At 38.4% G+C, this 23929-nt stretch overlaps 1 protein-coding gene across 6 annotated transcripts in view; it reads left to right on the plus strand.

The window, feature by feature from the left end:
* The window catches only part of FN1 (fibronectin 1), an 84561-nt gene that overhangs the window by 14821 nt on the left and 45811 nt on the right, over positions 1 to 23929 (plus strand). For all 6 annotated transcript variants that reach the window (XM_043994680.1, XM_043994681.1, XM_043994682.1 and 3 more), the window contains exons 9-19: positions 607 to 783; positions 1880 to 2032; positions 2984 to 3112; positions 4349 to 4492; positions 13621 to 13742; positions 17770 to 17950; positions 18165 to 18341; positions 19841 to 19969; positions 20073 to 20162; positions 21418 to 21612; positions 22318 to 22590. In XM_043994680.1, coding sequence (XP_043850615.1) covers positions 607 to 783; positions 1880 to 2032; positions 2984 to 3112; positions 4349 to 4492; positions 13621 to 13742; positions 17770 to 17950; positions 18165 to 18341; positions 19841 to 19969; positions 20073 to 20162; positions 21418 to 21612; positions 22318 to 22590 — 1770 coding nt within the window. The remainder of the gene's footprint in view (positions 1 to 606; positions 784 to 1879; positions 2033 to 2983; positions 3113 to 4348; positions 4493 to 13620; positions 13743 to 17769; positions 17951 to 18164; positions 18342 to 19840; positions 19970 to 20072; positions 20163 to 21417; positions 21613 to 22317; positions 22591 to 23929) is intronic.

Consider the following 23929-nt stretch of genomic DNA (forward strand, 5'->3'; position numbering starts at 1 on the left):
ATCCGTTGATTTTTAGGCCCTTCTGGAAAGTATCACTTTTATTCAGATGTCTGACCTACTTAACAACTCAAAAGTCAAAAAGTTAAAAGACCTAGCAGTGAGACCAAGTAGTACCTTGAGATTCCCTTGAGAGAATGGCATCTACAAGAAAAATCCAGAATACACTGGGTAGAATGTCTGCCTATCTTGGTTCATTTTCTGCTTATAATGGTGAATTTTCTTAAAAGTTAGGGCTTTATTCAAAGCTTGTTTTGTGTGGGGCAATGAGGGTTAAGTGACTGACCCAGGGTCACACAGCTAGTAAGTGTCAAGTGTCTGAGGCCGGATTTGAACTCAGGGCCTCCTGAACTCAGGGCCAGTGCTTTATCCACTGCGCCATCCAGCTGCCCTTCAAAACTATTATTTTAAAATTTCTTTACATGATAATGGGATTTAAATCTAGTATGAAGGTAAAGATGAATGTGTAAAGAAATCAAGTTTCATATCATCAAACATCTTTGAAACTGAGGCAGAGTCCTAGGGGTGAGGCATCTTTGTATAGTAATTCTTTGTGGTCTAAGATTACCATCTTTTTTTTTCTTTCTATTCTTTTATTGTTCTCCATAGTTTTGGTTCAGACTCGAGGTGGCAACTCCAACGGTGCCTTGTGTCACTTCCCATTCTTGTACAACAACCGTAATTACACCGACTGTACCTCAGAGGGACGGCGAGACAATATGAAATGGTGTGGAACCACTCTCAACTATGATGCTGATCAGAAGTTTGGATTCTGTCCTATGGCTGGTAAGATGAAAACTGGTGGTGGATAGAGTGTCCACCCTTGGTACCTACCTCACTGAGATGGTGAAAGTTTCACATGACATATGGAAACTTTAAACACTATATTAAGGGCCATTATTATCACTATATGTGGTTATGCATATCCAGTCTTTTTATTTTATGTAATTTTAAAATATAATTAAAGGTTTTTCATAGAAATGGGTAAATAAGTAAGAATATTTGGAAATAAAATCTAGAAGTAGAATTTTTGTATATTTTAATGTAAAGGTGTCTTTGAATATTTTGCACATGTCTAGATTAATATAACCAACATTATAGTCACATACCTACCTTACATACTCTACTGTGTTGAAGACTGTAGCAATCACTTTGACTCATAGGTCCTATATTAGTGTTCCATCTTATTCTTATAATAGCAAGTTGGAAGAGGCAAGCTTGGTTGGCATGAAGGAAGAAAGCAGTCTGCTCCATGTATTGGAGCCCTTTGGTACAATCTAAACGCATTGGAACATATTTTATTTCTATATTTTAGGGCTCATAGCTTGAAGTTCCACTATATGATCTATGGGCATGAATGCAAGAATTTGATATGCATTCATTGAAAGAAGAAAGCTAATTCTATTCAGTTCCAATTTACCACTTAGGTCTCAAAAAAGTACCAGTCATGAGTTCTGATGGATGTGTAAGCCATGAAGCATCCTGTAAAATTTCCCCTTGTGCTTGAATTAATTACATTAAAATGAATTAAAACAGAAGGAACAATGATATGGTGATACTCTCAACACACAGGCTACTGGCAATAAGAAGGTCTATGCATGTCCTTTATCCTTTTGCCTTTCGCCTTCCCCTAGACTTAACCCTGATTGGATTCTGGGACCTGTTCCAGGCCATTCATTGGCTTACAGATCTGAGGTAGAAATCCCACTTAGCCTGAACAGTTTCTATACTTAGAGAGATATATAAAGCTCTTATATTACTTGTCTGCTCTATATTATCCACAAGAGAAAATCAGCCTCTTTTATTTCTAATATAAAAGGTACTTGTTCTCAGATTACAGTCTTTCTCAGATTGTTATCATTCATATTTTTTAAACAATTAGCCCATGAGGAGATCTGTACTACCAACGAAGGGGTCATGTATCGCATTGGAGATGAGTGGGACAAACAGCATGACATGGGCCACATGATGAGGTGCACATGTGTTGGAAACGGTCGCGGGGAATGGACCTGTGTGGCATACTCCCAGCTCAGAGGTATGCAGACCAGCCAACAAGATCTTGGCCCCTCTGCTATATTGAAATGCCATTCATCTAGTCCGTGGCACTGGGGGAACCAAATGGGGCAGACAGCCAATGACATTGCTGGCTCAGCAATTCTGAGATGCCATGGTGTGTAAGCACTTGGGCAGAGCTAAAAACATGACTTCAAAGGGGAGAACGCAGACATTTGATCATCCTCCTGCTGGTTTTTACCATTGGAGTCATGTCTAGAAAAAAGGATAGAGTTACTGTGAAGGCTAAAAGAAAAGGGAAACAAAAGATTGTGCTATTGCTATGAGTACACTGATGCAGATCCAGTTTCAAATAGATAAATGGAAAGGAATATGGATGAAGATTCTCTTGCTTAGAAAAATAGCCCTAGCTTTTGAGCTCTTCAAGACAGGAACAGTGCTATGCCCCCCAGTCCACTGCCTTTTTGTTTTCTTTTTTCTATGTCCAGCTGGCAAAAGAGGCTTTGGCCTAAGCACTGTCCTCTTCGTACCCTTTTGTATTAGTATGAACCTGATGGCGTTGACATTGGACCTTGAAATTTTCAGAGCCAGGCCTCAAACTCAAGGATTCTGACTCTATACAAGAACAAGAAGTGCTTAACAAGTTTAACAAGTGTAGGGAACTCTTTTTGTAAACTTTATTATTATCTTAATAATAATCTTCCTGTTGTAGACTTCCTATTCCAAATTTCACCCATAGAAGGAAGTTCCAGTATGACATTGGAACAATGGAAGTTCCAAATTCAGAAGTAGATTAGCAAATAATCTGAAAATTTCTTAGGGGCACTGAGGTTAAGTGACTTAACCAGGGTCACACAAACAAAATATGTCAGTGGAAGGACTTAAATGCAGTCCTCCTGACTCCAAGACTGGCCTTCTCTTCATGATGCCATACTGGCTCTAGACCAAATCCTTTCTAATATTTCCTCAACAGATCAATGTATTGTCGATGGTATCACCTATAATGTGAATGATACGTTCCATAAGCGTCATGAAGAAGGTCACATGTTGAATTGCACGTGTTTTGGCCAGGGCCGTGGAAGATGGAAATGTGATCCAATTGGTAAGTCAATTACTAAGCAATTTCCTTGGGCATGTTTTCCCACAGAAATTAAAATTATGTCTAATAATTAAAGGGGTTCATGGTGATCAAATACTTCCTACCTTCCAAATAAAGATCACATGGATTGTTTGACGTGGCATGGCTCAAGTTGATTGAAGCCATTGGTAGATGACCGAGAACTGGTAGATGAATTGGCCATTAGACATTAGGAACTAAATACACTTTGGCATATCAAGGCCCTATTGAGTGAATAAATAGTGTGGCAGTGGAATTGCCTAGTTGGGGTAATGAAAGCCTGTGGCCCAAAATGTGCTTCCTTTGCATAACTGATTATTTTATATTCTCCTGACAAAAACATAAAGGCAAAAATTGTGCCAACCAATCCTTGCCTTCAGAAAAAAAAAAACAAATTCTGTTTTATTTGGCTGTCTATTGTAATGATTTGCACAGCACTTTAAAGAGTTTTAAAAAATGTTTTCTAGAAGCTTTTTTAAAATTTTTATATCACATCCCCAAAATGTTTTGCAGAGAAAAGATTGAGACTTAGAAGAATTGTGTTCATTGGCTTCTTAAAGCATAAGTCACATGTTTCCTTAGTGGAAGAGTCAACCCTCCAACCCTCTAACAAAACAAACCCTGATCTGGTGATAAGATCAGTTTGTTTGATCTGAGATTGCTAAACCCAAGAGAGGAGCTTATAAGGTATTCTGGGAAGCTGTTTGGCAAGCACTACGGAGTTAATAAACTAAGTCATTCAGTTTACCTTATGGAGAGGCCAATGCTAGGACTGAGGGGAGAGTGGAGAAAAGATATGGAATGGAATTGTTGCAAGCTTTTTCTTCTAATTTTCAAACTGTAAGCATGTTGAAATGATGGGGGATAAAATTCACTGTCAGTGGGCAAGGCTCTGGGCATATAAAGACAAGACAAAAAAACAGTACAGTACCTGCCCCCTGAGGAGATTGTGTTTTGCAACATAACCACCAAAATAACCACCATAGAATACAAGCAATGTTTTTTAGCATGACTGTCCAAGAAGAATTTATATGTATTTTGAGATAGACAGATAGTTTTTAATTTAAAGAAAAGATGAATAAAAATAGAAGTTACCAGTTTTAAATTCAAAATTCAAATGTATAATGTAGTATGTTCAAGGTTTTACATTGGTCTTTGGTCCTGGAAACCATTGGGAGTAAAGACATACAGTGCTGATTCTGTTACCTATACATATTTTAGACCAATGCCAGGATTCAGAAACCCGAACGTTCTACCAGATCGGAGATTCATGGGAGAAATATGTTCATGCTGTTAGATATCAATGCTACTGTTATGGTCGGGGCATTGGAGAGTGGCATTGCCAACCTTTGCAGACCTATCCAGGTAAGAATTATTAATAATAGTTACATTGTTGCAAATGTCTGTCTGTGTAATTAAAAAAAATAAAAACATGGGGCAGCTAGGTGATGCAGTGGATAGAGCACCGGCCCTGGAGTCAGGAGTACCTGAGTTCAAATCCGGCCTCAGACACTTAACACACACTTACTAGCTGTGTGACCCTGGGCAAGTCACTTAACCCCAATTGCCTCGCTAAAAAAGAAATAAAGAAATAAATAAAAAATAAAAACACTACCTGTCCAATGATATATTTTTATAGTAGAGCTTGAAGGTACTTTAGAGGTCATGTAGTATAATCTACCCATTGTACATATGAGTAAACTGTGGCCCAGAGAAGTTAATGACTTGCCATGGGTTATAGGGGTAGTAAATAGAAGATTTGAATCCAGAAACTCTTACTCCTAAGCCAACACTACTTCTACTATACCACTGTAACTCAGACTTTACATGAATTTCTTAACTTTAAAATCATAAAATTAGGTTAGAGCTGTAATGACCATCTAATCCAATCCTTTCATTTTAGAGATCAGAAAAGTGGGCTTCCAAGGGGTTCGGTGACTTCCCCAAGGCCACATAGTAAGAGTAGACAAACTAGGGCCCTCTGACTTTATATACCACTCTATTTCCACAAAACCATATGGTTCCTTGTTACTTTACAAAATAACTAATTATCAACCAGAACAATTCCAGAGTGTTTTTCCCCTGGTAGCTAAGGTTATCGAAAGCTATAGAAATGTATTTCTATATAGTTTAGGATTTAGCTGTGTAGAAAATTCCACTGGAATCAATCATTTCTGTTGTATTTTTTTAAATTTTGTTTTGTTTTGGGGGGCAATAGGGGCTAAGTGACTTGCCCAGGGTCACACAATTTCTATTGTATTTTAAAGCAAAATCTTTACTGCTTTATGGGTATCCAGTGAGATCCCACAAACCCACATTTCTCAAAAATAAAGGGTTCAGATGTCATACCGGGTCAGCAGGGACAGTTTTCTAAATAGGTTAATTACAATTAAATACACATTTCTTATTTCAGTTCGTACCTAATTCTCCTCTGAAAGACAAATATTTCTCAGTTTGACCTGATGAAATCTGGGTCAATGTGCCCGTGATCAGTCAGTGTTTGAGTAACCTGGCTTTCTACCCACACAGTTCCAACTGTCCTCAAATGATTTACTAGAGTCAATCTGGGTATTTATTAGAAGGGAGGGAAGGAAGGAGAGAGAGAGAGAGAAAGAGGGGGAGAGAGATAAGGTACAACCAACCTTCTTAGGCCAATTTCTCTAAGACAACGTTTGAGCTCCCTTTTGCCCTTCAGTAGTTAATACTAAATTATATTAAAACCTCATGGATTGTGGTAGCAAGACCAAAATTTCTCATTTCCCATTTAAATTCACTTTGATGTTAATACAGTAGAATTTGAGCAAGAGTATTTTTGAGGATCTCATGCCAGGCAGACACAGTTATAGGAAATTTTGGAGGAGAAGAAATCCAGGAGGAAAAGGAAATTAAATTAATTAAAAAGCCTCCATGATGAATTGAGCATGCTGTAAGATATGAAGGAGGCAATACAGAATTGAGTCAGGAGAGCCATAGCCTACTCTCAGCTTTGGCTGTGTGACCTTTGAATAAATTGCTTCATGTCTCTGAGTTTCATTTTCCTCACATGTAAAATGAGGGGTCACACTAAATAACTTCTAAAAATCTCTTCGAGCTCTGAAATTAAATGACTTCATTTTTTTTCATTCAACAACCATTCATTAAGCACAACTCTATAGAAAGCCTTGTGATTGTGAATAGTGACCATGTGGCATTGCCTGCACCATGTAATGTAGGGCAAGGAGATCCTCTCCTTTCCTGGGTTCCCAGGTACTTCAGAGACTGTTAAATTTATGCTTTACAAGGCATATCATAGGATAATCCCAGTCTTAAATTACTTCTCTCCAGGGAACTGGTTTAATCATAACAACAGATAAGTAATTTGGATAATTTATGGTCTATTCTCTCTTTAATTTGCTAAATATAAAATTTGACTGAAATGTAGATTTCCTATGACTTTCTACAGACTAGTAATTAATTTTATTTCATAATATTTCTTTGAGTCTGAATATGAAGGTGCTGTAGCCTTGCAAAATATAGTCTTTTATCATGATAAAAACAGTAAGTACCCAAATATACTCATGTATCTTTGAAAATATATATGCCTGGATTCAGGAGGACCTGAGTTCAAATCTGGCCTCAGACACTTAACACTTACTAGCTGTGTGACCCTAGGCAAGTCACTTAACACCAATTGCCTCACACACAAATATATATATATATATATATATATATATATATACACACACACACACATATATATATATATATATATACACACACACATACACACACATATATATACATATATACATATATATATATATATATATATGCCATAAAAAGATTACTTAATTTGGTAGGACCTAGATTAAAATTTCAACTCTGCTCCTTATTGTTTGTTTTGGTCAAGTCATTTACCTTTCTCTGAATCTTAGCTTGCTTATCTGTAAAATAAAAAGGGTGGGGGGCAGCTAGGTGGTGCAGTGGATAGAGCACCTGCCCTGGAGTCAGGAGGACCTGAGTTCAAATCCGGCCTCATACACTTAACATTTACTAGCTGTGTGACCCTGGGCAAGTCACTTAACCCCAGTTGCCTCAGTTAAAAAATAAATAAATAAAATAAATAAAAATAAAAAGGGTGGGCTAGATGATCTCCAAGGTAGTTTTTTTTCAATTTCTGGTCCTTTTTTGCAGAATAATCCCTTAGATTATTAAAAATGTAAGATACCTTATAGGTCATTGATTCATGGTATTGTAGACTTAGACTTGGATGAGACTCAAGGAATCAGGTAGATCGGCCCCCTCATTTTACAGATAGCAACAATAAAGGTTAATTAACTTGCCAATGATCACTTTCAAACCCATCAAACTGAAGCTCAGAGGTGCATGGTAACTGACCTAAGGTCATACAGCAAGGTAGTGGGAGAGCCATGATTAGGACCCACCTCTATACCCTAGTTTCTTAAACTGTGGGCTGTGACCCCATATGGGGTTGCATAACTGGATGTGGGGGGTCAAGAAAAAATTGGCAACTGTAAAGGTTATGTATACCTGTATACCCAGGATCATGCAAAAAAATCTCAGATGGAAAAGGGGTCATGAGTGGAAAAAGTTTTAAGAAGCCCTTCTCTATACTATGCTCAACCTCAGAAGAAAACTGTGTTTGCTTATTGCTGCACCAAACATAAAAATAAAAGATATTATTAGTAGCATAGCCCTATAGTCTATTGAAATGGTTTTCTAAAACCATCAGAGGTGGGGGAAATGGACATCTCCTCAGTTGCCTGTAGGTTTACATAGATTGAAGTAAAATGGTGAAGACCCAACCAAAAATGAGGAAGAAATCACTATGCTGGAGACCCATTAGAATGGCATTTCTCCCTTCTAAAAGATGACGGTAAGCATCCTATGGACTATAAAAGATAGAGACATGGGCAACAAGTTGTCTTTTGCCTTATACGTGTTGCTGAGTACATATGCACAAATGTATTCAGTTTATCTCTTTGTTTTAAGGTACCCTAGTATATCAAGCCAGGTTTAGGTTCAATAGGGAAAAGATGATAGATAAATAGATGGATGGATGGATGGATGGATGGATAGATAGATAGATAGATAGATAGATAGATAGATAGATAGATAGATAGATAGATAGATAGATAGGCTATTATATGTAGGTCACTGTAATAGGCACAGAGATCAATGACACAGATTATGACCTCAGAGAGCTTCCAGTCTTCGCAGAAAGTCCCTGTTAGGGATGTGGAAGGACAGAATAGCAAACAAAGTACAAATTCCTATAACAAATTATCTCTGAGCTTGCTGTGTTTGAAGAATTCTGTTCAACCCTCTGTGTGGACAAACCAAAGGAAGATAAGAGACATTTGGTGTGTAAATAAGCAAGTGGGAAAACAGAGTTCAGCAAATTAAAGGGGCAGATTTTGTAGTGGGGGAAAAAAACAACCCAGGTAGAAGACTCATGAATGTTTAACTTCTCCCAGGTTACCTCTGTGAGTTTTTATTTGAACAATTTGTAAAAATGTACAAATTTCTCATATCCTAATAGTCTTGCTGATGAGGGCCAAGAAGGTCAGTATGGTCTATGAAAGGTGTTTTTTAAAAAAAAATTAGTGTTATATGGATTACTATGGAGAGACTTCCCCAGTTTAAAAATATCCATCCATTTAGTGGAGTGCAGGTAACAGCTAGGTAATAGCAAAGGCAAGATGGTTAGGTCATTAGACTGGTGTTCATCTGTTAACACTTAACAGCAAACAACACATCTCTTTTTTTTTTTTTTTTTTTGTGAGGCAATTGGGGTTAAGTGACTCGCCCAGGGTCACACAGCTAGTAAGTGTCAAGTGTCTGAGGCCGGATTTGAACTCAGGTCCTCCTGAATCAGGGCTGGTGCTCTATCCACTGTGCCACCTAGCTGCCCCGCAAATAATACATCTCATGAAGCTAAGCATCAGCCCTGCACACACCTCCAGGCATCTCACACCCTTGATTTGGTGCAATACAAAACAAAGAGCATTACAAAGAGAATTTGATTGGCTTTGGAGGGAAGCATTGATTTGAACATCAGATGATCTGTGATCACACCAGTGAGGGTACTGCTTTCATTGAGATGGTTTGGAACCATAGCCCACCTTAGTAAATGTTTTTTATGAAGTAATGTGACCAGAAGAAACAAATCATCCCTTGGTGGCCAGCCTTCTGGTTTTGATGCTGTCTGAGCATAGCTGGGCTGGTCTTCACATGGATGGCCACGCAGTGTGTGACTGGGTTTATAGTAGGAGCCTTCCCAGCTGGTCAGACTTACTGGAACTTGTACTTCTGGCAAAATCAGAAGAATTCAGAGCCAACTCCATGCCAGGATGACTGTGAGAGGAGGAGGTTAGTGGAGGTAGTTGATAAGTAATTTGGATGATTTAAGGGTCTATTCTCTCCTTAATTTGCTAGATGTAAAATTGTAAAATATGACTTAAACCTAGAAATCCTATGGCTTTCTACAGATTTTAAAGGGATAGCATCTGACAATTAAGATCCATTTATTTGCCCATGTAATTGAGAAAGAAACAAAATCCAGGCCAATGTCTAAAGTAGGGAGGGCACCAAAATCTTGAGGTGGATGCATTCTGATCCCTCACTTTTGAGTAGGTATGAATCCTTTGAGGGTCCTCTAGCCTTTTCTAATTAAACCCAAACAAACAAAAGCCTACTATGTGTAGGAAACAGTACTATATGCTAGGGAGATAAAAATAAAACAAGCAAGCAAACAAAAAATAATAATCCCAGCTCCTTAAGGTGCTAACATTTTCCTGGTGACATAAAATGTATAAGCACACAAGTACACCCATGATTATTTGAAGAGGGAGAGATCAGTAAAAACTAGGACAATTAGGAAAATCTTCCTATAGGGAGTGATACATGAGATGATTCTTGAAGGATGCCAGGGATTCGAAAAAGTACATTTGAAAAGGTTGCATGTTCCAGGACAGCCTGTACAAAAGTACAGAGGTGAAAGAAAGATAGAATATTCAGTTCAGGGAATAAGTAAACCAGTTTGGCTGAAGGTGCATAAAGAAGAATAAAATTAAATAAGCCTGGAAAAGAAAGCTGGGACTGAGTTATAAACAACAACAAAAACAACAACAACCACACTTTAAATGGGGCAGCAAGGTGGCAGTGGATAAAGCACCAGGCCTGGAGGCAGAAGGACCTGAGTTCAAATCCAACCTCACATACTTACTAGACGTGTGCCCCTGAGCAAGTCACTTAATCCTCATTGCCTCCTCCCAGAAAAAGCTTTAACTGCTAAATTGTGGAGTTCATTTTTTAAGCCCAGGGGAAATAAGGAGCCCCTGGAGTATTGGAATGTATGGTCAGATTTGTGTTCTAAGATTATTCAGAGGAAGTATTGAAAAGGAGAAGGACTAGAAGCCAGGAGTCTGAACCTAGCCCTTGATCTTTTTCCTCTCAGTTGCTTTTCTTTCCTTCCTCACCAAAGACTGAATTTGACCATGGTGACTTAGTCAAGCATGACTGAGGGAAAGGAAGCAGAAAGGGAAATATCACTGGGGGAAACCATTCTGGTTACTTTTCTTTTCCCCTGTTAAATCCCAAAGCAAATACACATGGCAGGCATGCCAACCATTTGATTCATAGTTGGAAGAGAAAGTCAGTCGTACTGAATTTCAGTGGCAAGAAGGGGACCAGAAATCCACTAATACTTGTCCAAATTCTCAGCATTTAAACAACATGAGTGCCAAACACCAGTAATTTGTTGGCATGCTGCGTTTGATTCCCAGATATCAATGTTATTAATGTACTATTAAAACATTCATAGTCCTTTTGAGTACTCACATCTTTACAGTTGTACATGAAAAGTCTGTTCTTCCTGGCGTTTTTAGATGCATTCCTTCATTCAACAAACATGTATGAAGTTTTGATTTCCTTCTTTAAGTAACTGACCATTTTCTGATAAACCTGCTTCTCAGACAAGGAAGCAACACTGAATTCCTGCTTGGGGGTTCTTTGCTTGGTGTCTCTTAGGGCCTCTGCTTAGCTCCACTGCTATCTTCCAAATGATTTAAGAGAGGATCTTGCTATGCTGTGGTACTATGTACCTCATGCTGGCAAATCATGGATTTCGCTGCCCTACTTTTGGTAGCTGAATGGTTAGGAGGTGTGTAAATAAAATGAAAGATAGGTGAGAGGACTGTAACTTTTGGTTTTCCACCAGCTCAGAATTCTTCCAAAATTGGGGGTGTATTTGCTTTTGTGGATTTCTGAATCCATACAGGTATGCAAGTTGTATGTTTGTTCTGACAGAGAATTAAAGGAAACTTTGGGTCTAAAAAGACCCTAACAGCTAAAATAACAATTAAGGTTGAAAACGAAGACTCTTTTTTGATGTTTTTAGACAACTTAGACCTGTCATTTAAGCAGTGAAGTCTTCATCAAACAGCTATACTTTTTCTGTATTTGACTAAGGGGGAGGGAGGAAATCTTACCTCTGGAAAAGATTAAGGGAATAGGGTTTTTCAGTTTTGTCTTAATGAGTTTTAGGTTCACTAAAGCCGGACCATCCATGAAAAGAGATGGTATGCTGTCCTCTGATTTGTAAAGCATATATGTTCCAGATGGTTCCTTTCTCCATTTAGTGATGTAAGCTCTCTAAAAAGTTGACTTATCCTCCCTTAATTTCAGATTTCTCCAAATGGGCTCCTTAGTGTTTTTCTCATTTGTTTTACTAGCCATATCTAACAAGACTTAGAGGCTGACACGTTTGCCATCTATTTTACAGTTTGAATTGCTTACTGCAATGGGGGAGTGAGGGAGAAGTCTCTGGTGCTTTCATTATTTGAACAATAAACTTGTGCAATTTGGGGATGTGTTTTTTAGGAAGAAAAATGAGACCTGGCCTTCTTCCAACATGGATTGTAAACTGTTAGCAGATTTAGAAGTTAGGCTAGGTCTTTTATTCAATCTTTTATCCCTCTTCTCCTTATCCAAGATTCAACCACATCCAGAAATATGTTTATTTTGAGTCAGCTTTGAGAATGGGTAGGTGCCCCTTGGTTGGAAAGGATTTCTGAGTTCTTTGGTAGTACAAGTAATACTATAATCTATACCAGCTTTTCCTTTTCTTTTGAATAAGATTTATAGAGATTAAAAATAAATAAGTGGCATCACAGAATAGTGAATAAAGGGGTTAGTCTCAGAGTCATATCTCAGTTCAAATACTGCTTCTAACATAAAATAGAGCTGTTTGTCAATGAGCAGGTCATCAGCTCTCCAAAACTATGTTACAGACTTGTTATTGTTATCATTAATTATACATATTACATATAATTACCAATTGTTATTCTGTATTTGTGAATGAATGGGGTATTTCCATACAAATAAAATCATGTCTCTAGACTAATAATACATATAATTTGTAAATTTCATAGCATAGTTTGTTCTAGAATATCTTAATGTTTCACCATTTTCTTAGGAACTTTTTTCATGGTGTATTTGACTAAACAACTACATGTCTGTAGAAATAAAGAGTAATAATGTTATATAGAATAGTAATTAGCAAATTAACAAACTGTTATCATGTCTATATTTATCATGCTAGGAATAATCCTTTGATGACTAAAGTGAGACTGCCTTGATTTCAAGGCTTAATTTTTTTTTGGGGGGGGGGAATGATGAGGGTTAAGTGACTTGCCCAGGGTCACACAGCTAGTAAGTGTCAAGTGTCTGAGGCCAGATTTGAATTCAGGTCCTCCTCAATCCAGGGCCAGTGCTTTATCCACTGCACCACCTAGCTGCCCCCAAGGCTTAATATTTTTTAAAGTATTTAATGAACCACTGTAAAATCGAAAATTCTGAAAATTCAAACACATACACATATCACTTATAGGCAATGATTCAGTTCAATTCATAAAAGCTTGTTGTCTAGTCTTTAACTAGGATAAACTTTAAAACATTTGCGATTTCATTAATGTGTACTCCCTTTACTGAGACAGATCATAGCCCTTTCCTTACCTGATCAGACAATTTCATGAGTTACTATACCTCAAAAATCTGCTTAGTGGCCAACCTCCTGGTGATGAGCCTCCCCAAATTTAGGTAGTCTAGTCCTCAGGTGAGGTGATGCTCACAATATGAGCCCATACTTGAAGTATTTTCCAGCTTGGTAGAAGCTTCCAGAGTTTGCACTGTGCTGGTATAATCTTTTTTTTTTTTTTTTCCTGCTGGGCAATGAGGATTAAGTGACTTGCCCAAGGTCACACAGTTAGTAAGTAACAAGTATCTGAGGCTGCATTTGAACTCAGATCCTCCTGAATCCAGGGCCGGTGCTTTATCTACAGGGCCACCTAGCTGCCCCCTGGTATCATCTTTAAGAACCCAGAGTCACCTCTCTCTATTGTTGACTTTAGTGGAGAAACCATTTTATTGACTATTGAGGGTATGAATTCTGAATTCTGAGGATATTAAAATGCCAAATCTTCATTTTTCAGGCACATCTGGTCCGGTCCAAGTAATCATCACTGAAACCCCCAATCAGCCCAACTCTCATCCTATCCAGTGGAATGCACCTGAGCCATCTCACATTTCCAAGTACATTCTCAGATGGAAGCCTGTAAGTACCATGTCTAAGGATCCAAGACAATACTTATCTGGCTCCAGTAAATAAACCACTTAAGGGTTTGCACTATGATCAAAGTGTTTAGTGACTTGACCATGGAATACTCATTATATTCATTTTATTTTTTATTTTTTATTTATTTATTTTGGTGACTTGCCCAGCGTCACACAGCTAGTAAGTGTCAAGTGTGTGAGGCCAGATTTGAACTCAAGTCCTCCTGAATCTAGGGCCAGTGCTTTATCCACTGTGCTACCTAGCTGCCCCCATTATATTCATTTTAATGTGTTCTAGCTACTTTAGTTATTGAGCCAACCAACTTGGATTGACCATTCATGATCCACATAATTGCTTAGTGATCAACCTATAAATGGACAATCAGACTAACATAAAAATGGAAAATTCTAGATTGATAGCTTTTTCTCTATGACATTTCATAAGTAAGATAAGTAAGGTTGGGGCAGCTAGATGGCACAGTGGTTAGAGCACCGGCCCTGGATTCAGGAGTACCTGAGTTCAAATCTGGCCTCAGACACTTAACACTTACTAGATGTGTGACCCTGGGCAAGTCACTTAACCCCCATTGCCCCGCAAAAAAAAAAAATTAAAAAAAAAAGATAAGTAAGGTTTTTGAATGGGCTTAATAGGAGAGAGAGGAGAGAGAGAGAGAGAATGAAAATGAATCAACTATTCTTTAATATAAACAAAAGAGTAAGACTTTTCATAGAATCATAGATTTTAGAGCTAGCAGGACTTTGAAGTCATTGAACCAAACCCTTTATTTTATAGAAAGGGAAACTGAGGCTCATTGATGTTTACTGACTTGCTTCAAATTTATATATCTTGCTTGTGGCAGAAGTGAACCTAATTGTCCTAATGTCCATTGGACTTTCAACTATATTTTTTTTCATCCTGAAATCTTATATATCCATAAAAATAAAAAGACAGTGAGTTAGGATCTTCATGCTTTGATAAAGGGAGATTGTCCTTTATATAGGTAATCAATTGGTCAACAATGATGTATTAAGCACTTACTAAGTACCAGATTCTGTGCTAAGTGCTAAAGATGTAGAGAAAGATGTCCCTCAATCAAGGAGCTCACATTTTAATGGGTCAACCTACAAGTGCAAAAAAAAAAAAAGTAAATTCCAAAAAATACACATTGTCAATGGGTGATAATCTTAGAGGGAAGGAACTAGCAGAGACAGGGAGTTGGGGCTGGGGTAGGAGGAGATCAAGAAAGGCCACATTAAAAATATCGAGATTCTAATCTGAGCTTTTATCTATCTCAATGTGAAGGTATGTAGAGTAGGGAAGGAAAACGGTTGTGACTTGTTATGATGGAAAATAAGGTAACAACAGTTGGTTTTGTAAAGAATAGGTAGACATAGAGGGGGAATAAAGATAGACTACTGCAAAGAAAACATAAATTCTGGGCTCCATGTCCCTCCTAGTAATGCCCTAATTACTCTACCTTCCAAGAGTTGTGTTTTCATTTCAAAACCATAGCTCCAAGCCAGTAGGTAGGCAGTCACAGAGGCCAAAGATACTGTCTTTGTCTGTTTCCAATTACAACATCCTAAAACATTTAAATGCCAACTTTTACCTTCTCCTCATATTATATTCAACCTTTTTCGGGGGAAAAATAAAAGAATTTGTTGGAGATAACGTTTTCTTCGCTTATCCAAACATCTCAGTGTCGATAGCATCTTGGAATTTGGAACTTGAAAGAACTTTGGAGATCATAAAACATTAGAGTTAGGAAGGAACTTTAGAGATGATCTAGCTCCAACTTGTTCATTATATACATGAGGAAACTAAAGCTTGACATCATATGATGAAGTAATGAAAGAGTGGGTACTAGAGTGCAGGTTTGCTATTGTACCATACCATACTCCAGAGTAATTTGTTGTTGTTGTTGTTGTTGTTATTCAGAAATTGCTAAGTTTTTAAAGCTTGCTCTAACCAACTTCTTGTTTCATTTCTTTGTGGTGCCATTTCTCTATGTTTTAGTCGATTTATTCCACATTTGGACTTTTGACCGTGATGGTTTCTCAGAGATTAAAAATCCAGAGATTAAAAATGCTGGTTGAATTAAATAGGTATAAAAGTGAGCAACTTCTAGGGCATTTTTAAAAATTGGAAGGCTTTTTAAAGAGCTACAATTTTAATAACTTTGAAACAGGTGTTGAATGACAAAGAAAAGGTGAGCATTTCTTCCCCTTGAACCAACTAAAAGCTCACTTTTCAGTCTTTTCTCCCTGCACTCACCAGCAAAGACACAACATTGATGGGAGAGGTGTGCGAATTTAAGGTGATCGAAGTCATATCGTAGAAATACCTGTTTTAAGTTCTGTTTTTTGGTTTTGAAAATGTGAACTAAACTTTAAGATTGAAGAAAGCTGTGATTATTTCCATTTATTCAACTCATTTGGATGTTTGAATATTTGAGGTATTTATATACTGGCTGATTTGGTCAGAGTTCTTCAGATATCAGGCATTTCAAACATTTTTGCCTGCCCAAAGTTGGTCTATTGCACATATACGAATGTCCTCCTGTGTTAGGTTAGGTTGGTTCCACTCTCCACATCTATCTCCCAGTTCTGATTTGTGTGGTTAATACCACATGAATGAAGCTGGGCAGGATATGTATGTGTAAACAGCAGCAAAGGACTGAATAAACAGGAATTGCTCACTTTCTTCTGCAGACATTGGCTAAACCACTTTTTGCCAGGACTGTTCATTCCCTTTGAACTCGTTCAAATGAACCTGGTTTATGATGGCCCCAGAAGGAGGTCTCATAAAGACAGATGCTCTTCTAAGCTAGGTGGACCCACTATTTTCCCCTTCAAAACGAGAGAACTATGTTGGGTCTTGCCAACTTAAAAAATAAATAAATTGTAATATTTTGGTTACTTTAATATCAAAAGATTTCTGTTTTAGTGGTGTTGATATCAAACACGAGATAAAATTAGTCAAGTCAAAACAGATTGTTCATATTCAGTTTCTGAATTAAAATAAATAGTCTGGCAAAAATGAAAGTACCCTTGTTGCAGTTGTCTATCCTCTCTTCCTGTCCTAAGGATCATTTTGGTAATAATCTTCATAAAAGGGGATGGGCCCAATGCTTTTCATTAGAGTCCTTAGAACATATATTATGGTTGTATCCTTGTATTTTTGCATCTATTTGATAGGTTAATCAACAACCATTTATTAAGCTCCTATCATGTGCTGGACACTATGCTGGGTACTCAAGATACAAGAATAGAATAGAAGTGAAGGAAGGGAGGAAAGAAGGAAGGAAGGAAGGAAGGAAGGAAGGAAGGAAGGAAGGAAGGAAGGAAGGAAGGAAGGAAGGAAGGGAGGGAGGGAGAGGAGAGGAGAGGAGAGGAGAGGAGAGGAGAGGAGAGGAGAGGAGAGGAGAGGAGAGGAGAGGAGAGGAGAGGAGAGGAGAGGAGAGGAGAGGAGAGGAGAGGAGAGGAGAGGAGAGGAGAGGAGAGGAGAGGAGAGGAGAGGAGAGGAGAGGAGAGGAGAGGAGAGGAGAGGAGGAAGAAAAAAGGAAGAGAGATACAAAGACAAAAAGCAAGAGACCTAAGTTGGGACAAACATACAATGAGTATACACTGGCAGTATTAGATGATGGTGGCTAGAAAAAATAAAGGTGAGTCTGCGTCTGTTTGCCCTAGATACAAAGAACTCTCACCAATCAAGAAACTTCAGCCCACAAGGTGGGAGCTGACATGCCTTGTTGAAGGAGGAAGCTGGAGCAAGGAAACATGGGATAAAGACAACTACAGAAAAATGAAATTATTTTTGCCCTCAAGAAACTGACATTCTATTAGGGACAACACCATATCCACAAATGCTTAGGCTAAATATAGGGTCTATTTTTAGGAGGAAGGGCACTAGCAACTGGGGGACAGCAGAAAAGACTCAATGTAGAAGGTGTCACCTTAGCAGAATTTTTAGTAAAACAAGAGATTCTAAATACTATGTATATTTACAAAACTTTTTTGCTTTAAAGAAAAATTCTCCAGGTCGTTGGAAAGAGGCTACTATTCCTGGTCACTTAAATTCTTACACAATCAAAGGTCTACGGCCTGGTGTGATTTATGAGGGACAGCTTATCAGCGTGCAACACTATGGACACAAGGAAGTCACTCGTTTTGACTTCACTACTACCAGCACCAGCCCTGCGATGTCGAGTAAGTTATTCCATCCAGCCTGTGTGATCTCTGCCCAAAACTTTGGGAAATGGGCTCTCAGCAAGATATTCTTCTTACCTTTCCTGCCCAAATTCTTCCAGAGATATTCTTCAGCATTGTTTTCCCTAGGGACAGAGAGGGAGAAGAGATTCTGGGGAAAACTGAGGCTCAGTCCTCTTTGATGCATAGCCTATTTCCTTTCTGTGCTTTGTAGCCAATACGGTCACAGGAGAGACAACGCCATTTTCTCCCGTTGTCACGACTTCAGAATCTGTTACGGAAATCACAGCTAGTAGTTTTGTGGTCTCATGGGTCTCAGCCTCTGACACTGTCTCTGGATTCCGTGTGGAGTATGAACTGAGTGAAGAGGGTGATGAGCCACAGTACCTTGGTAAGTTTGCTTTTGACTCATTCTATAACTTGGGGACTTAGGAGAAGGACCATGAGGGGACGAGGACACACATGTGATCTTGAAAGAGTTAATAACACAGTCTGAATTACTGTTTTGCGTACATGAATGAAGGCATTGCCCTCTTCTCATGGTGGCACTGAGTTAATTCTGATAGATGAAGGTATTTTCCTAGTCCTCCTTATGAACAGTGACATTTATTTGCAAGAAGCCAAAGAACTTCTTTTTTTGGAATTGCAATTTTGTATAAATTTGTAATTGTACGAAGTCCTATAATTTTGTAATTGTAATTGGGACTTCTTCCCACATGTTGAGTCCTGGTAACCCCCTATTCTTCTAATCTGTAACTTTAAAAGTTGTTTTTTTTTAATCTATGAACTCTTTCAACATTCCCTTCCTTACCCCAAGTGCTATTCATTAACTCTTCTATAGTGGTATAGACAAACACAGATATACTCATGTAGACTTACTTGACCTTCACAATTACAATCATACAGAGACAGACAAATGGACACATGTGCACACGCAACATTTTCCCACTAAAATCCTGGGAAGCCTCATCCCCTCCTAGGTTGGGAACCATTTCAGCAACACCTTGGCACCTTGGGCCTCTCTAATTCGTTGATTCATTGATTCTTTCAACAGGATTTATTGAGTTAGCACACATGCAACATCTAGAGAATTCTCCTGGTTCCATGAACTAGTATAAGAACTAGTCTAGAATGTCTAGGGGGCAGCTAGGTGGCACAGTGGATAGAGCACTGGCCCTGGATTCAGGAGGTCCTGAGTTCAAATTTGGCCTCAGACACTTGATACTTACTAGCTGTGTGACCCTGGGCAAGTCACTTAACACCGATTGTCTCATTAAAAAAAAAAAAAAGAACTAATGTCTAAACCACTGAGCTAAAAAACCCAACTGGGGAGTCAGTCATGACTTGAAAGAGGACATTCTAGGGAACATGGAATTTTTGTGGCATGAAATAATATGGCAAAACATTCTAGAGCGATGATTCTTAACCTGGGGTCTATGAACTTTTTATTCTTTAGTAATTTGATAACTGTATTTCCACCTAATTACGTTTTCTTTCTAATCCTGATTTACATAGGTAGTATTTTATGTATTCAAAAACATTATTCCTACAAAAGGCTTCACCAGACAATCAAAAGGGTCTCACACACACACACACACAAAATTAGTAACTCCTATTCTCAGGGGAAATTATATTATTTCCTATGTTGGAGATTTCTGGTTCTATATTAGTTCTACTATTAGTTGCATTACATGGGTATTCATCCTTATACCTCAGTTTTGTGATAAAAAATGACCATAGTAATGGAAGTAAAAGGAATTTTGCCACCTTAACCTTCTGCATACCTCAAAATTGACCATCCGTATGGGAGGGCGGTTTGGCACTAGAACAGGATGCTATCTCTGCTCTTGAATAGAATCTGCTTAATAAATATGGTTTTTCTTTTCAAAGATCTTCCAAGCACAGCCACCTCTGTTAACATCCCTGACTTGCTTCCTGGACGCAAATACATTGTAAATGTTTATCAGATCTCTGAAGAAGGAGAACAAAATCTGATCCTGTCTACCTCACAGACAACAGGTGCGTTTGGACTTCATAAACACCCAAGACTTTTTCTGCAAAACATGGTCTCTTATTTTGAGGACATTTCTCTTATTTCTTCCTTGTTCCTTTCACTTCTCAGCACCTGATGCTCCCCCTGATCACTCGGTGGACAGTGTAGATGACACCTCAATTGTTATTCGCTGGAGCAGACCACAGGCCCCCATCACAGGTTGGTTTATTTCCCTCTTCTAAGCTTTTGGCTGGAAGGGTTTCTTCTCAGATGGAGGGGAACAAATTTTGAACCGGTGTCAAGCAGGTATTTTAATGGTTCAGGGTTTTGCTGAAAATGTGGTTATTTGCAACAAAAAAGTGATGGGAAGTGCAAGGTCTTTTAATCTTACAGTTCACACACACACACACACACACACACATACACACACTGCTCTACATATGTACACATATTACAAGTTTAAGATCTTGATACATAGTGCCCATATGCATAAGTATAAAGAACCAGATAGTGACAAAGTAGAATTGTTGCTTACAAAACTGGGCCTTCCACAGGCTATTTAAAAAATTTCTGATTATTCCTCATTATAGCATTTGTTCTAGACTTTTAAAAGAGCAATTCCCCTAAAAGGTCCAGTTCAAAGGAAAACTGGGAGAAGAAAAAAAAGTGGGATCGTGTTCTCATTTCACTATTCCAGCCCACCATGATCAAGAAGCATTTTTTTTTAAAAGCACTACTGTGTGTAAAGTCTAGGGATACAAAAACAATACCTGGCCTTAAGAACCTTGCAGTCACTTTTCTCTTCATATATCATATTTTTCCTAGCTCGGTGAATACAACTATTTGCTGCAAAAATTTTAACCCTACTGTTTCTCTCTGGGCATTTATGATTATACATGAACCTTTATATGGTATTTTTGAGAGTCATTGTTGTGTAGAGAATAGAGACCTGGTCTCAGAATCAGGAACACTTGGGGTACAGTCCTACCCTGACACATGTTGGCTGTGTGACTCTGTGCAAGGAACTTCATATCTCATTATCCCAATCTACAATCTTCAGACTATAAATTTCAGAGAAATTGAAGGTCTGCATTGATATAGGGTGTGTCTATACCATTGAAGTTGCAGGTCTTGTCTAAAAAAAGTCTATTTTAAAATTCTTTAGTGTCTTTCTTTTAGAATTCTATCCTTTTTGTTTTCTGATTTATCCCTAGGTTAAAATGTGGGAGCAGGTGGTCATTTTTGTAAATGCACCATTATATGGATTTGGTCCAATTCAGCAAATGTTTTTAAGCCCTTACTGTATGTGTCACACAGTGTTAAACACTGGGGATCCACAGATACAATCCCTGCCCACTAAGAGTCTATAATAATAGAAGGGCTGTGACCTCTCCAGTTAGGAAAAAGTTATCAAATAAATGTTTTCTTAAGGAAAAGGTGCCTCACATTTTTATTTTTCATTTTGGCCTTACAGGTTACAGAATTGTCTATTCCCCATCAGTTGAAGGAAGCAGCACGGAGCTCAATCTCCCAGAAACTGCTAATTCTGTAACTCTTAGTGACTTGCAACCTGGGGTTCAATATAACATCACTATTTATGCTGTGGAAGAAAATCAAGAGAGTACCCCTGTCTTCATTCAACAAGAAACCACTGGAGTCCAGCGTCCAGGTAACATTCAAATGTTGACTGTGATAACATTCTCAGATATAGTCTATTTATTCTATAAGCTTTTGTGTTTTGCAAAAGAAAGAAAGCATTGTCCCTGAAGGAAAGCTTTAGCTCTCTGTTAATACTTCCTATGTGCAGGTAGTCCAGGTGACATTTTAGTTAAAATGACCACTTTATGATGTACTGTTATTTATCAGTGATTAGAAATCAACTCTTTAAAAAAAAAAAAGAAATCAACCCTATGTAGGTTTTGTGTCACTTTACCAAATGGTTACAGGTGAGCCAGATGTTCATCAAGAGCTCTTACGTATTACCCCATAGCTCAGCAAAAGGAAAAAGCGCAATGCATGTCATCATCATGATTTTTTTTTTTGGCTGAGATTATATTACAAGTTCTGGAAACTCATTCTGTTATCTAAGTATTCCAATGAGAAGTATGAAAGGACAAAAATTAATCCGTCAGCAAACCAAGAAAGCATTTAGAAGAGACTTTTAATGGAAAATGTCACAATCAATTCAATTCAACCAGTTTTGTTTTAAGCACCAATCATGTACAAAGGCTGGGGATGCAAAGACACAATCCCTGGTTTTAAGAAGCTTAGAGTCATTTCTCTCTATCTCTTTCCTGGGATCATTTTTTAAAACTCTCAACTTCACCAATGATTTTAAGTGACAGTTTATTGATCGTTCGTTTCATCTTTTCAGACAAGGTTCCTCCCCCTAAAGACCTGCAGTTTGTGGAAGTGACAGATGTCAAAGTCACCATCATGTGGACCCCCCCTGAAAGTGCAGTGACTGGCTACCGGGTGGACGTGGTCCCCGTCAACCTCCCTGGGGAGCACGGGCAGAGGCTACCAGTCAGCAGGAGTACCTTTGCTGAGATCACCGGGCTATCCCCCGGCGTCACTTACTACTTCAAGGTCTTTGCGGTGAACCAAGGAAAGGAGAGCAAGCCATTGACCGGAGAACAGACCACCAGTAAGTTGTTTTGTACCCAAATTCTTCTTTCTTAAATTACAATATGAAAAGCTGGAGGTCAGTTGGTCCAATAGAAAGCGTATTGGATTTGAAGTCAGACTCAAGTCTGAATTGGATTCCCAACTCTGCCATCTGACCTTGGTTGGTTGGTTGGTTCTTTGGTTGGTTGGTTGTTGTCCTTCATTCTCAAAGAGGAGCAAAATGACATCACTATGTTGGAGTCAAGGTGTGGGGTGTCCTACTGAGGCTGATCAAAGCAATATGAGCTCAGAAAGCTCTACCACGGGTCGGGCACAAATATTCCGCATTAACATTTGGAGTGCAGATGTCTCTAAATTTGCCCATCTCATGTTTCTTTTGAGCTACTGCAATTCTGTTTTACATATAGAGCACAGAGTGTTCTTTGATGTGGACATGCCATACTGGGTAGTCCTCTGTTATTGTCTTACCTTGAACAAATCACCTTTAAGAGGAGGGACCTAGATGTCCTCTGGTGTCTCTTTTAGCTGTTATTCTATTTGTAAAGCACTTTGCAAACCTCCACACCATCATTATTATTGTTATCTGCAATCTAGTTTTCATAGTGATCAGCAAATTCCGGAGTCATTTTGTGCATTAGATTTATAGTTGTAAACTGGACATAGGCTGCTACATGGTATGGTGGATACAGGGCTGGCTTGTAGTAAGAAAAACCTAAATTCAGATCTTGAATTCAAATATTTATTAGTTTTGTGACCTTGGGCAAGTCACTTAACCTTTCTCAGCTTCAGTTTCTTCATCTGCAAAATACGAGGATAATAATAATGATGAAAATAATAGAATAATAATGTCTAATTTTTAGACCTTACTCCCTAACATGTACTTTTTGATCCAGTGACACTAGCCTCTGAGCTGTTCCACGAATGAGACACTCTATCTCTCAGCTCCAGGCATTTTCTTTGGTTGTCCCCATGTCAGAAATGCTCTCCCTCTCCAACTCTGTTGTTACAGGAAATCTTTTTCAAACCTTCTTAATTCTAGTGCCTTTCCTCTGTTCATTATTTCCTATTTTCTCTGTGTATATAGTTTGCTTTGTAAATATTTGTTCACATGTTGTCTCTCCCATTGGAGTGCAAACTTCTAGGGGGCAAGGACCATCTTGCCACTCTTTATATTCCCAGTGCTTAGCACAGTGACTGACACATAAGAGACGCTTAATAAATGTTTATTTGATTGATTTATTTATTGATTGATTGATTGAAAGGATTTATCTGGTCTTGGATTCAGGAGGACCTGAGTTCAAATCCAGCCTCAGACACTGACACTTATTAGCTGTGTGACCCTGGGCAAGTCAGTTAAC

Source organism: Dromiciops gliroides, chromosome 3 (assembly GCF_019393635.1).
Source record: "Dromiciops gliroides isolate mDroGli1 chromosome 3, mDroGli1.pri, whole genome shotgun sequence".
Taxonomy (NCBI): Eukaryota; Metazoa; Chordata; class Mammalia; order Microbiotheria; family Microbiotheriidae; genus Dromiciops; species Dromiciops gliroides.